The sequence below is a fragment of the Arvicanthis niloticus genome, chromosome 4, assembly GCF_011762505.2.
Source record: "Arvicanthis niloticus isolate mArvNil1 chromosome 4, mArvNil1.pat.X, whole genome shotgun sequence".
Classification (NCBI taxonomy): domain Eukaryota; kingdom Metazoa; phylum Chordata; class Mammalia; order Rodentia; family Muridae; genus Arvicanthis; species Arvicanthis niloticus.
Genome location: NC_047661.1, coordinates 104,411,145 through 104,426,717, shown reverse-complemented (window position 1 = coordinate 104,426,717; position 15,573 = coordinate 104,411,145). Strand labels below are relative to the sequence as shown.

The 15,573-nt window shown below is 39.2% G+C and overlaps 1 protein-coding gene across 10 annotated transcripts in view; it reads left to right on the top strand.

Moving 5' to 3' along the window:
* Ank2 (ankyrin 2) overlaps positions 1-15,573 on the top strand; it is a 214,650-nt gene that overhangs the window by 42,363 nt on the left and 156,714 nt on the right. For all 10 annotated transcript variants that reach the window (XM_076933230.1, XM_076933231.1, XM_076933228.1 and 7 more), the window contains exons 3-4: positions 9,763-9,861; positions 11,208-11,306. In XM_076933230.1, the coding sequence (XP_076789345.1) occupies positions 9,763-9,861; positions 11,208-11,306 (198 nt within the window). The remainder of the gene's footprint in view (positions 1-9,762; positions 9,862-11,207; positions 11,307-15,573) is intronic.

Below are 15,573 nucleotides of genomic sequence, written 5' to 3'. Positions count from 1 at the left end.
ACTGATCTCTAACTGCTGACTACATAGCAGTCTCTCTCTCTCTCTCTCTCTCTCTCTCTCTCTCTCTCTCTCTCTCTCTCTCACACACACACACACACACACACACACACACACACACACATACACAAAACTTGGAATTCTTCTCACCATTATTAAGATTATTATGGTTCTGGTTCCAGCATCATTAGACTCTTGTCTGGTGGGATATTATCACCCTTCTTGGGGTTTTTAATGCTACAATATGAAGGGAACAATCTCTTAACACCTTTGTGTTTAGAACCATTTTTCGTACATGTAGAATACCACTCAACCATTTTTAGATAAGTATTCTGTATAATGAAGTATATAGCAGCCGAAGAAATGGCTCAGTGGTTAAGAACACTTGTTCTTATGGAGGACAAGTGTTTAGTTCCCAATATCCATGTCAGGCAGCTCACAACTGCCTGTAACCCCAGTTCCAGTGAATCTGAACTCTGATCTCTGCCCTCTTCTGGTCTTGGGGCCACACATGGTGCACACACATAAGTCAGACATACAAACATACATAAAATTAAAAAATTATTTAAAAGTATATAAAACAAGGACTTCTTAAACATGAGTGTTTATAAGTCATTTTTGTATTCCATTATCAAAACTAATTATTCCAGGCTTCAGATTATTATTAAATAACATCAGAGGGCACCAGAATATGTAGACAACACATTAAGGAATGAAAATAAAGCAACTTCCTCTCAGAATTAGTTTAAACAAGGGAAAACCCACGTTTGATTTCTCCACTCTCTCCCCTTGTCTTCTATCTCTCTGCAGTTGTGGTTACTGGCATTTCTGTTGTTTCTCTAATCAGTCTGTCTCTGTTCCCTGATTTATATGTCTGAAATCTGTCATGTCTGTCCCCAACAAAAGGCTTCTGTATTTGTTGGACAGAACAGAAAACATGTTGTGAGAAAGGGAGGTGGGGCTCTTTATGGAAGTCTTTAACAGGGATTTACAAGGGCAGCAGTGATTTTGCTGATCCCAGCTGACCCTGAATGGCACTCATCACTGAGAACAGAAGTTCCTAAGCTAGATCTACATGTTGCATGTAACACATAGGGTAGATATTTGTTTTGAGGTTGCCCTCCATGCTGGCTGCTTCCAGAAAATGATTACCACTACGCCCATCCACACATACATGTATATTACACTGGTTCTGAGGAATGGAAGAGTACATAATCTGAAATTAAAGCTATGCTGGAGTTGTAAAAACTGCTTAAATGGAAACTCCAAGGCATATTAATGTTAGTTCCCTTAAAAGCTGTTTAAATGTAAACAAGCTGACTATAGCAGGCTGACTATATAGTTTAATTGATCTCAAAACTTATTAACTTGGCCATGGAGTCCAGCAAACATTCAATCTTTTGGAGGTCAAGAGATATTTTCATGAAAACGCATCACTGCAATAAATATTACAGTATTATTCTCATAAGACAAATAGGATGTGGACACTAATATTTGAACTCATGTGCCATCTGCCCAGCTGTTACTTTCCTTCAGATTTTCTGGCTAAGCTGCACTACAGTATCCAGTGAAGACCATGATATAGCTTTGAGGACGAAGGAACTGATGTTTGTCCAGCAGGGTGTGGATCAACAGGCAACTACAGGGACCTTAATTTCTGCATCCTTCTATTACCAAAACAATTGGTTTGAAGCATGCAATTGGTGGTCTTACACTTTTATGTTTGTCATCATGTTGTTCAAAAGGGCATCTCTTATGTTTTCGTTGTCATTGTTTACAAATGTTACAGCAGACGTTACAGTCAGAGCTCTGAGAGGGTCAGGGAGTGGTCCTAAGCCACAATGCTGGTACTTAGAATCATAGGGACAGACTTTCCTTTAACCCCAGCAACATCTTACCACTTCAGAAATAGTGTATAACCTTTATAAAAAAGAAATAAATATAAAGAAAGATAGAAAAAGAAAAAAGTTTAATAATTATATTCAAGTGAAAAATACTGCTCCTCCTAAGGTGGTAAATGTTGGGCTGTCTTTCTAGGGAAAAGTAGTGGTTTTGTGGGAATAGAGAGTATTAGCTAGGATTTATTGCATAGCCATAACCTATTGGTAGAAATCTGTACCATTATTATCAAGATGAAGGTATAATTTCTTAAATGGCACCAATTTACTTTGATTACAAATTTTAAGGTTTTCATTGGTATGAGCTTCTTATTGATATAAAAGTGAGATGTATAGTGTTACTCATAGGCATTGTACCAGTATAACACATTTAGGAATACAAGGCTTAGACCCAGTCCTTTCACTTTTTAACAGATTTGAGATGGTTAGCCTGTGAGTTAAGGGACTATAGCAAATTCATGGCTTGGAGTTTATTGTTAGGGTGTTTTCTATGTTTTATTTAGAAATAGCTGAGTGGAGTTAACAAACAACAGTCCAGATTACTTTACATGGATAGTTGGTTTTCAAAACGTCAGAAGTCCACAGAATTGACGTGACAAACATTTCTGTATTAATGTTCATTTTGATTAGAGACCTGTCTGTTCCTGACAGCTTCCTGTATTGAATTCTAAGAAGAAATTGAGCATCTTTGGAGCTACTCCAGTTGTGGTGAGACAGCCACTAGACAAGAATTGCCTCTTTCCATCTACAGACAAATTACTGTCCAGAAAAGGACACACTTGCAGAATAGTCAACTGATTATATCTGCCTAGACAGAGTAATCAGCTCTTAATAACTCTGCATCACTAAGGTCTGTCAGATGATCCTGGGCCAGAAGGTTGAAGAACAGATGCTCCAATGTTTTGTAGTAGAGGGAGTGTCCAGATGTTCAGAGGTCTCTATAAATTGGCTAAGTTTTGGAAGCTATGCTTTGTGCTTCCCACAATTATAGTTAACTCAGTCATTCTGGATTTCTGACGGGGTTGAAAACTTATAGTCTCATAGCCAATCCTGGCTATTTACCTTGAGAGAAAAGATTTGAGTGGATGGTTTTCAACTGACATTCATTCTAAAGCCAAGGAGAAAGCCAGGTTCAGAACTAAATGTTTTAGTTAGGATAGATGACAGAGGTTCTGGTTAGTCAACAAACTGATGGACTGGGTATTAGGACTATCTTGTACCTCACTGGTACAAATTGGCATAATTATGTTCTAATTGTATTTTGAGAGAAAAGTTTTATTTTAACAGGAAGGGTGATATGTAGTAGGAGCTAAGGTGGGAGGAGTACTGAGAGAAAGAGAAGGAGAGGAGGAGAAGAAGGAGAGGAGAAGTTAGGTGATGAGAGAGAGAAGGGGGGGGGGGAGACAGGGAGGCAGACATGTCTCCACCAGTCAAAGATAGTTGATATATCTAGGTTGGGTAGTGGGTTACACCTCTGATTGAGCATTACCAAACTTATAAAGCCTTTGATTAACATTTTTAAAAAAAGTATATGAATGCAAAAAGGAAAAGGGAGCATGGGATAGGGGTTTTCTAAGGGGGGAATGGGGAAAGGGGATGGCATCTGAAGTATAAATAAAATATTCAATAAAAAAAGGAAAAAAATACTGTCCCTCTTACCAGAAACAGAAAGACTTCTAGCAACTTTTTATGAACTGACAGCTGGTACTCTCAATGATTTTGGGGGAAATTCTTTCTACCATGTATTCATTTATTTTCTTTCAGATTTTTGCAGTTTATTATATGGTACCCCTTCACCCCGACACAGTCTGGTGTACAAAGCATATCAGCTCATTGTTTAGCCCATACTTCTAAGTTGAAATAGTTCTTAGATTTTGTTTTTAATTCTTGGTATTAAATTTAAGGTTTTTGAGCACTGTTTGTTAGCATTTTGAGGCATCAGTGTCTGGCGAGAAGGAACTGTTGAACCAGTAAAGTGTAATTACTATCTATTCATTAACACTAGGAAGCAGGGCTTATCATAAGACTGTTGAAAGTGCACTTAGTACAGTTCTGTGCTGAGATGAAAAGGGACCATGAAATGTCCTCATAAATCATTGGCATGTTTACAGCATGTATATACGCATGTTCACAGGTATTGTGATTATACTGTCATTAAACATGAAACTTCACAAAACAATGGAAGTAGCAAGAGATAGACAATGGAGTTGCCTAGTTCAGACAGATGTTGAATCTATTTGATGTTTCCCAGCAACTAGCAAAAAAGACAAACGTTGAACTGTGCTTCTTTTTTAAATGAAAGGACAATAAAAGGGAGTAGAGGGCCTTCACATGTTCTCATTTCAGAACACAGTTAACAGAGAGAATGGATTATGCACACAAAGTCATAAATGCTGCTTGGTTCGTCGTCCCATATCCACCTTATGTAAAAACCAAATGGGTAGTGAGCGATACTCCATAATTCAGTGAAGCCTTTTCTGCAGGGAATAGTGATAACACGTTCCAGACACGGAGCTTTCTAATGAGCTCACCACGTGTTTATCCTGATAGTTGGGGGATGAATGTTTAATGTCTTGGATAAATAAATCATTCCAGAAAGTTCTTTGTTTCAGCCAAATTCAGTAAGCTTATGTTGAATGTTCTAATGAATGCAGAAACTAAAGTTTTATGTTTTGATATGAGAAGAACAATTAGCCGTCAAACATATGTGCAAGAATCTCTATTGGAAAAGTCCTAGAACCTGCCTTGTGTTTCCACCCAAACATGAAGGCTGCCTGCTCTCCATACTTGTCTCCTTCCTGGTCCCTGAACAGTGTGAAACATATTTATCAAAGGTGAAATGTCCTGTGAAATGTGGCCTTTGTTGCCAGGTACCAGTGTCACTAAGACTCCTGTGGGAAATTTCTTCTATGGGAAGAGCACCTGCGAGGGTCTTCAGGAGAAGTACCCAGAGCACTTACCAAAATGGTGAACAGCAGTGAATATAGTCTCAGGAAGCGAACTGAGCTGTACAGTAATACAGAGTTGTTTGTCACTGTGCACTCTCATAACTTCAAAGCCATTTCATGTTCATAAGATAAAACAGATTTAAGTCAATTAATGCTAAGTTGCCATTTATTGTGTTGATTATATATACGTATTTATATGTATATATGTATATATATACACACACATACATACATACACACACGTATGTATATGTAAGCATAAGCATGCCACAGCAGATCTGAGGAGGTCAGAGCACAGTGGAACCTAGGGATTAAACTCAGGTGTCAGGCTTGGGGGCAATCACCTTAGCTCACAGAGCCAGGTCCACATGCTAAGTTCCTATTTCTGACAATATGTATCAAACAAATTCTGTTATACATGGAGGGACCCATGGCTCCAGCTACATATGTAGCAGAGGATTGCTACAATCAATGGGAGGGGAGGCCCTTGTTTTTGTGGAGGCTTGATACCCCCCCGCATAAGGGGGATGCTAGAGTGGTGGGTGAGGCAGGAATGGGTGGGTGGGTGGGTGGGGGAGCACCCTCATAGAGGCAAAGGGGAAGGGGGATGGGATGAAGAGTTTGCAAAGGGAAAACCGGGAAAGGGGACAACATTTGAAATGTATATAAATAAAATAACCAAAAATACCCACAATAAAAATTAAAGTATTTAAATAGAAAATTGTAGTGACATAAAAGTGATCACCAGAAAGATCTTGTGTGTGTGTGTATGTGTGTGTATGTATATACCTGCATGTTTATGTGTGTACACAGTGTGGAGGTCACAGTTCTACATCAGGAGTCTTACTTAATTGATGACCACCTCACTTTTCGAGACAGGGTCTGTCACTGAACCCTATTGATCTCACTTGGCTAACTAGCCTATTAGCCCCAGAGAGCCTCCTTTGCAGCCTCTCCTAGCAGTGGGGTTACAGGTATGTAGGACCCTTGTCCTGGAGGGCTGAGGGCAGGGCGTGAGAGCAGGGAGGGGAGATTGTCTGCCCCGGCTGCTGCCTCTGGCGCCCTGTCGCTGACCGGTCTCTTCCAGATGTTGCCCCTGCCTCTCCGAGGTCTCTTCTGGGTGTTGCCCCTGTTTCTCCATGCTGAACCAGTCCAGGCTCAGGCTAGGCCGATAAGGAGCCGACTAGCTGACAAGGAGGCAGCCCGGCGTTCCTGACAGGCTCTGGGAGAGCCGGCGGGTTCCGAGGCATTACAGCTCTTTGCTAAGCTGGGAAGTGCCAGCCAGGTAGCAGGGAAAGGCCGTAGATTCCTTGCCCAGTGTTAGCACCTCTGGTGAAGAGGGGCGGCCGGGTCCACGACGGAAGTTCTTGGGCAACAGAATGGTTCTTGTGTGCGCTTTACTTCTCAATTAAGCTCAATATATACAGTTTGGGGTGGGTGAAGGTTTTAGCAGCAGGTAACCTCAGTGGCTTAGTCTGAGGTTTTTGGGGATGCCTCATATGCATGTGAGGAGAGCCTGGGGCACCATTCCTACGTGACCGATGATGGTCGTAGACCTCTCAACCTCTCTGTGGGAGGGGCTGTGAAGGGCGGAAGCTGAGAGAGGCAGGGGGCCGGGAACAGAGCTGAACATTCTACCGTCCCTAAAGGGTCTCCGGGGTTCAGAAGCTCGTTCGACCAGACACCTGGTTGTCTCTCAGCTCAGTGCCCTACACAGGTACAGTGGGCTTCTTACAAGGATGCTAAGGATATGAATGGAAGTTCTCATACATACATGGCCATCTCTCCAGCCTGAAGATCCTAGTTTTAAATGAAAAGAGATAGACTTTCCAGAGAGCAAACAGTGAAGTGATGTCTCTGGTCTTGGAAGGAACTTCTCCAGAGTAAGTCAGCACAGAAAGTCACACATACTTGTCAGTCAATAGCCAATCATCAGCCTCAATTACATGACCTCATGTTTTAGAGAGGAGATGGCTTTGGCAGAGCAAGTCTTTCTTTCTCCGGTAGACCTAAAACATCTGTAAAAAATATCTTCAAACCCAGATCTCTAATCCTATTTAGATGAAACCCTGATGTAAAAAACAAACAAACAAACAAAAACAAAAAAAAAAACCCTTATCATTATAATGTCTGTTAACCTTTTATTTTCAATTAATTACATTAAGTAAGTCATCATGACTCATTATTCATGGTAAAAGTTTTTGCATGTTTTCTTCTTTTTAGGTAATTCATTTAATCTTTAATTGGCACATTATAATTGTACATATTGGGTACACGATGAAGTTTCAGCATGTGTTTAGTTATGTTAATGATTGGTTAAACTAATTACCTTATCTATCACCTCAACAATGATTATTCACTCTGTCGAGAACATTCACAATCCTTTCTTCTGCCAATTTAAAAATTATTTCTTCTCTTTCTAATTGCCACATTGCACCCATTGGCCAGTGTCTTCCTATCCGACCCTCTCTTCTATCCTTCCCAATGTCTGGGAAACAGAATTATATTCACAGTTTGTATGAAGTCAGTCTTCAGATTCCACATGAGAGGGATGCATGCTTGTTTCAGTTAATAGTATGCTCTTCAACTTTCTCATGTCATGAATTTCATTGTGCGAATGAACAATATTTTACTGTGTATCTCTTTAAATCCATTCTTCCACTGTGGCCACCTGAGAAAGTTTTACTTCTTAGCTACTGCCAGTGATGTTGTTCTGAACACAGGGGTGCAGAGATCTTTTTAGCATACTTATTACATTTCCTTTGGTATACCCAGTAGTGAGACAATGGGTTATACAGTAGCTCGGTTCTTAAGCTTTTTGAAGACTCTATACCATTTTCTACACTGGCTGGACCAATTTTCTTCTCTAACAACAACATAAAGGTTCATTTTTTTTCTGCACATATTTACCAAAATTTGACATTTTTGTCCTCTTGATAAGGGCCATTGGTTATTCTGATAGGAATGCTTTAATATCTTATGGTTTTGATTTATATTTCTCTAATAATTAGTGGTATTTTCACATGCCTGTTCTCTATTGTATGTTTCCTTTTGAGAAACGTCTATTCAGATGGCTTGCTCATTTTGTCATTGTTCTCTTTCCTTCTCTCTCTCTCTCTCTCTCTTGACTTGCTTCACTCCTTTGTAGATTATTAAAACAAAGGGATCATTGTTGCATTTCTTGAAAAGGCTATCTTTCCCAAATGAGTGTTCTTAATATACTTGTCAAAAATCAATTGACTGTAGTACATTGATTACATTGATTCATTCCTGGGCTCTCTGTTCAGTCCTGTGAGGCCACGTGTCTTTCTATGTCTGTGCTCTACTGCTTGGGTTACTCCAACTTACTTGTATATGTTGAGGTCAGTTTTGGCTACTTGGAGTCTTTTGCGATTTCTTGAGTTTTAGGAGAGGATTTGTAAAAGTGTGTATTTCTGTGAAGAATGTCATTAGTTCTTTAACAAATAACACATTGAATTTATAAGTCACATTTAGATACAGATAACATTTTTTTCAGTGCTGTGGTACATTGATTTTAGGGATTTATGTAGGTAGAAACTGGATTTGACAGTGTTATTAGAGATTCTAAGATAAATTTATTTATTGATTTTTAGGTTCTTGGTCCCATGAAGGCGAGATGCCCCACTGTGGGGGAATTCGAGGGTGGGGAGGTGGGAGTGGGTGGGTGGGTGGGGGCACACCCTCATAGAAACAGGAGGAGTGGGGATGGGATAGGGTTTTTTTGGAGGGTAATGGAGAAAGGAGATAACATCTGAAATGTAAATAAATAAAATATCCAATTAAAAAGAAAAGGCTCTGGGTATCCAAATTCATTTGAAGTATAATACTATCGTTGAGAGTTGTGTAACCTTAAACATGCTCTTTTGGCTTTTAATCACTTTGTAATAGAGATTTTCTGTCATTTATTTAAAAATAAGATTTATTTGAGATACTTTATATTTGATATTGGACAAAGTTTTGACTTTAGACAGCACAGTAAATAATTCGGAATTACTGTTTTTATTTTCTCATTAGAAAACACATGTTTTATGTGTACATATGCATGTGTGTGCACTTTGTATATATGTGCATATATGTATATGTGTATGAATGTGTCCTGGATGTGCTTGTGCATATGCAGAGGGCAAAGAAGCACACTCAGAGTTTTTCTGCTCCACTCTCTGCTTTATTCCTCTGAGATAGTCTCTCACTGGAGCTAGGCGGCTCAACTCACGAGCTAACCCAGGCACCCTCCTGTTCTGTCCCCGTGAGCACCAAGTTCCAGATGGTGTGTAGCAATGCCTAGCTACTTAAATATAATGTTTAAATTATGATTTTAATACTTCAGGCACGTAGGTGTTTTGCCTGTATGTATATCTGCATACTACATGTGTGACAGGTGCCCATGGAGGCCAGAAAAGGACACGGGAAATCCTGAAACTGCAGTAACTGACAGTAGTGGGCTGCCTTGTGGATGCTGGGAATTGAACCTAGGCTCTCTGAGAGAGCAGCCAGGGTTCTTAACCGCTGAACCATACCTCCAGCCCTGACCTTCAGCGTTTTATCTGGGCTCTGGAAGTGCCAGGGACTAAACTAAGAGGCTTAGATCTAAACATGGAGGGCTCTTTCCAGTCTCATGTTTCTATACTTCTTTATTAAAGAAGTTCAAGGTTGCTAAAATGAAGTTCTCCAAACCTTGTTTCTAGTGTGCAATTACCATTGTGCCTCTGTCTCTGGAGATTCACTTTTCAGAACTGAAATAGCCTTCAGTGAACACAAAAAAAGTAAATAAAATTTAAAACGAAAATAAAACCAGAGACAGGACATGAGTGTGTCTGGCGTGGGTTGTGTTTGAGTGTGGTTAGCACCCTGTCTTTTTATCATTTCACTGCTCTAAGCCTGACTTCTTCTTCTCTCAGAATGGACTCAATGCTCTCCATCTGGCCGCTAAGGAAGGCCACGTGGGCCTCGTGCAGGAGCTGCTGGGGAGAGGCTCCTCCGTGGACTCTGCCACCAAGGTACTGTTCATGTTTCATTACAATGAGGATTCTTTTGTGTGTTTGTTTTGTTCTATTTTGTTATTCTTTTTAATTTATAGTCATTTGTTTAGTTTTTGAAGAGGTTTAAAACTTTTTTCCAGTTATTGACCACTCAAGAGTAAAGCTGAAACCTTACTTTCTTACTCTGAAGCATTGCAATCGTTTCATTTCAGGACTTAGAAGTGAGACTCCAGAAGTCTGGAAGCCCAGATCTCGGTCCAAATCTACTATTGTTCTTTGTTTGATTAAAAAAAAAAAAAGCCTAGATCAGCATGATCCTCTTGCACCTGTTTGCTTACAATCAATTGATTTAAGACAAACAAACAAACATACCAACAGCGGCATTAAACCAACTCAGCTGAAATGGCACCTTCTCAGTGCAAACGAGCAATGTTCTCTACGCTTGGGTTAAATTGATGTATCTTTCTTTGGAGTCATTCTGTTTGATATGAGTATATCAGATCCTTTGTTCTGTACTGGGAAAGAACTTTTGGGTCATGGTTTCAATTACCAGAATCATTAAACTATTGGTTGCAATAGAGTTCACAGTATTTCCCTCCCTTGAATTATGCATATTAACATAATTATTCCTTAAGCCCACCACATGTTGGTTGCTTAAATGATATTTGTTATTGCTCTTATTTTCCTTCTAAATTCTACTGAGGTTTTTTTTTTTCTCCTTTCAACTCCCCTCCACTACCTTTCCTAGCTTTGTCCCGCCCCTTCTTGGTTGAAAAGGGAATGCTTGGGGCCAAACCCAGGGCCTTGCACATATCAGGAAGATGTGGTATATCCAATCTGCCATTCTTGATTTCCTGAAATAGGGGTATCAACTGTGGATCCCAGGTGGTCTGGGACTGGTCTGGTTGTAAGCCACCTACTGTAGGTGATGGGGTCTGTGTGCTCTTTACTGAGCCATGTCTCCAGTCTCCCTACTCATTTTTGCACCGTTAATAAAGCAATGTCTCAATGGACATTTTTAAATTGGTGTTTTCTTACAATCAGGTGGTTTGGTGTTTTGTTTTATTAAAATCCCTTCAATTCTACAGGACACATATGCACAAACTGTGGCTTTGTTAAAATCCGGTCCTCTTATGGTCCTAATACAGCACCAGTATTACAAAAGAAAGAAAAATAATGCTAGAGGAGACTCCCAACTACTTATTTTTAAAAAATCCTTTGCAAGGTGGGCTTGGGAAAAACGAATGGTTCACCATGACAAAGCGCAGATTTTAATAATTTAAAATACGAACATGTAAGTGTTTATATATTTTGATTTCTATGCAGTTTGGAAGCCTGTAACATTTTTTATTCTGTTTTAACAGAAGGGAAATACTGCTCTTCACATTGCATCATTGGCCGGACAAGCAGAAGTTGTCAAAGTTCTAGTTAAGGAAGGAGCCAATATCAATGCACAGTCACAGGTATTATTTACATTCAGATTTTCTCTACTGTGAATATATAATATGACTTTGTGGTATTGATTTAATGTTTTTTGGTTTTGGTTTTTTTTTTTTTTTTTTTGCAAATTATTTAGCCAAAGTATTCTATAACATTATAGAGTTAAATTTCTTATTTTTAAAATACTTGGCAAATGCTAGCCCATCATTGTTTTTATATACTTCAAAAATAAAAGGATCTGATGACAGTGACCTCTGTGAAATGGAGGTCATGAAAGCTCCGTGCCCCTTCATGATACTGTTTTTTTCTATAATCTTAAAACATTATCCAAAATCCAGCTTCCATTGGGAAAGCCTGCTATGATGCAGGACTCTCCATACTTTGTTACCTCATATACAACTTCACTAAAATACTGAGAAAAACTGGCAGGTTGCAACCCTACAGCTTTATGATACACATAACCATAAAAGCAAATTCATGATCCTATCAAAATTAAGAAAAAAGAAATAATAATTAATATAAATCACACTGTAAACCTGATTCCTATTTTTTGGTAGAAACTATGTGTGTATGATACTTTTCCCCTGTCATTTTTCTCTTGGTATCTATGATGTCTGTGGGTAGGAATTGAACTATGTATTTTTTTTAAATGAAATCCATTCCTTTTGCAAGTGGGAAACCATGTTCCCTGGGGTTGATACCATGTTAAAAACAAACAAACAAACAAACAAACAAACCCCAAGTATCTTTATGTTTGGTCTACTTGGTTCTATTTCTTTTTAGAGTGCTAACCACACAGGATTGCTACATGAGATATTAGCAGCTCATTTTATTCATTTTCTAGAACATCCCCTGGTTTGTCTGTGTGTAGCAGACAGGACTTCCTGTCCTGTTCATTCCTCATTCTGTCTACAGAGATATAATTGCATGGATGACACACATTTCAGACCAGGAAATGTTAAAGATAAATGCAGTAATCAGCTTAGTTAGTTTTTCATTTTGATCACAGAGATTAATAAACCTATGACATATACGTCATCCATTTTTGTCTGTGTAATGTTGTGATGTTTTAATTAATCACTTTAATTTTATTATTTTTTTAAAATTCAGACTTCCAGATAAATTTACATCAGTGGCTTACTAGGAATTGAAAACATACTTTAGCGTAAACCTTTAATAAAATTTTCTGAAGATTGGTACCATTGTGAAAACAAAATTTTTTGTATTATTGTGTTCCATTAAGTACAGCAGCATCTTAGGCCTGAAAACACAGGATGCTACAAAATTGCCCTGCTCTAATAACTACCCTTTGGGTTCACACAAAGGGTTGAGCCAAAAGTGTCAGTTTAGTGGTAGAACAGTTGTCCAGCAGGCAGGCAGCTCTGGGCTCTTTCCCAAGCCCTGCAACACAGATATATCTGTATATAGCAAAGTAACATTCTTTTACTCTATGGCAGGAGTTCTCAAACATTCACCTGCAGTGTAATCACCTGCAGAGCTTGCTAAAACAGGCTTCTGAGTCTCACTTCAGTTTCTGGGTGCTCTGGAGTGGTTAGCTCTCAGATGTGGGTGATGCCAGTCTGGGAGCCATACTGGCTTCAGGGGACACAAGAGATTCCTGGCATGTTGCACACCACAGAACATGTCTCAATGAATTGTGAACGTGTAAAGCCTGGAGCTGAAGGCAAATGATGCCCAAATGGACACCAGGGTTTTCCTTAGGATGACAGGACACTAACCTGCAAGGCTGACATTTCTGTCTATAAAAAGAACAGGGCTGTATTGCCCCAAATGACTCATTGAACCCAGTGATGTGATAGAAGGTGACATATGGCAAATGTTGCCAAGTAAACGCCTGTTAGAAGCTGTGATATTAGTTATTACGTGGTGGTTTATATGCTTTGGGGACAATGCAAGGATAATTATATAAAGCCGTCTTACCATTCCCATGTTTCCACACTTACTGAAGCTTTTCTTTGTGGTCCTAATCATATCAGCTTTAAACAGATCTTGAAAGAAGGCTGGCGTCATCATCATGAGATTAAAATATCCTTATCTGTGCAGCACATTGTTAGCTCCACATAGGATTCACATGGCAGGGAATCCCTACAAAGAGCTTCAAAAGGATTTTTTTCTTATATTGTGAGAACATTTATGATTGAGAAAAATTAATCAGATTTTAAGACGTTTTCTTCTAAACACCTAACTCATTTGACAAAGCTGATGGCATTATTGAATCTAGATATCCACCATTATCAGTTGACTCGTATTTTTATGGCTGATTTTAAAAGAGATGTTTATACAGGCAAGTTAACTCTCTTGCTGATGAGTCTTAGCAAGTTTGAAAGGGCATGGATTTAAGGCCACGGATGCTGGCATGAGTCCTCCCTTGCTTTTTTATTTCTGTCAATCCTATTTAACTCATGGTGTAGACTTATGCATCCAACATTTGGTATTAGATAAGTGGGTGGGGACACACTCAGGGAACTAGGACAAGCACTCCCTTTTAACAACCATAAAATGGATGTCGGAATCCCAGATTCACAGCACAAATCCTAAATTATATATGCAAATGTATGTATGTATGTATGTATGTATGTATCTATCTATCTATCTATCTATCTATCTATCTATCTATCTATCTATCTAAAAGCAGAAAGACAATAGAAGGTAAACAGGAACCATCGTGTGCTATTTCCCATATGCTTTACATTGAGCATTGTTTAGTATTTTTGTTACTCTGACAACAGTGGCATGGAAGACCTTGACAACTCTTTAAATCAGGAAAAAAGGGCTCTTAAGTTACATGTTCTCTCTATTCTGAAGTAGCGTTTGTTTCTTTATGTCTTGTTTTTTGTTTTTTGTTTTTTTTTTTAACAGAAGACCCCTTGTAAGTAAGGTAGGTTTTCATGGCTTCCAACAAACACAGCTGAATCTGAACTTACCACTTACCCACCCTTCACCAGTGGGGTGTCTTCATTCTCGTACCAGACTGTTAGGAATGCCGTGACTTTTCTCCCTGGAGACTAATTGTTTTATGTATGATTTGGATAAAAAGAATTAACTCGAAACTTGTGAGTATCAATAGCACGAGACAGTGGAGCCAAGTTCACTGGGCGACGGGCAGGAGACACAATGTTCCCAGAGCCTTTAATTTCTTCTATCAACAGAATAATCCCACTGGTTAGATTCAAACAGAATTCCTTTCTCTTTCATAGCAGGAAGAAGTTTTATTGTTTTGGATAGCAGGAATTTGGATTTTAAACATAGGTACACCCAAGTAAAGCTCTGTTTTAAAGATTTAAAGTAGGCTCCTCTCCATTTAAAAAAAAAAAAAACTGGATAATTTTTTTCCAGATAATACGGAATGATGAGAAAACACTTTTATGAGAATAATGAAAAATTGAAATCTTTTAAAACATAAAGCCTTGGTTCAAGTAAAGTAGGATACCTGAGTAAGCAATCAGCCATACTGTGTTGCTCAGGAGGAGGGCACTAGGTTCTATCTCTAGCACAGGCAAGAAGGGAAAGAAATGTGCACCACCACCACGACAACAATAACAGCATCAAAGCGGAGCATCTTTTCAGAGAAGGGTAAATAACAGCATCACCGAGGGGGAAAAAAAGCCCAGGGGCAAAGTAAGTTTCACAACCCAGGAGTGCAACATTAGAAATGGGGACTGTGTGCGTGCCTGTGGTCCAGCAGCTGAGAACTGATGCTCCCATCTGCTTGTGAGGTTGAGCCTGTTACTTAACCTCTCAGTGGCCCTGTGTCTCACCTCTAATCTAGCCGTAGTAACACTTGTTTTGTAGAGTTGCTACAAATGTGAAATAGATGCAAAGTCCTGGCCAGCACTGAATACAGAATGAAGGTCATCTGTGGCTCTAATTATTAGGCATATCATGTTAGCTACCTCCATTCCTGTAAAGTGAGAGTCGGGGGGCTGCAGACAGTGCCACCTCTCTCTATATATTTAATGATAGTCCCTTGGAGTTGAAAGATTGTTTTTCTCTGGGTTAGGATAGAGAGAGGTATATAGTTTATCATTAGTAATTAGGAGTGTGAAAATTTCCTTGCTAGCTTTGAAATGTGGGGCATTAAGCTGAATGTTCAGAAAATGCACTTGATACAAATAGGCAGAGAAGAATTTGAATACGGTCAGTGTGTGCACCTGGTGCCCAGTGCCATTGCACAACTGAAGCACAGTGCCTGGTCTCTGTTTTATTAACTTTTGTCCTTCTACTTTAGCTCTGTTGTCTGTCTTCTGCCTGCCTGCCTGCCTGCTTCAG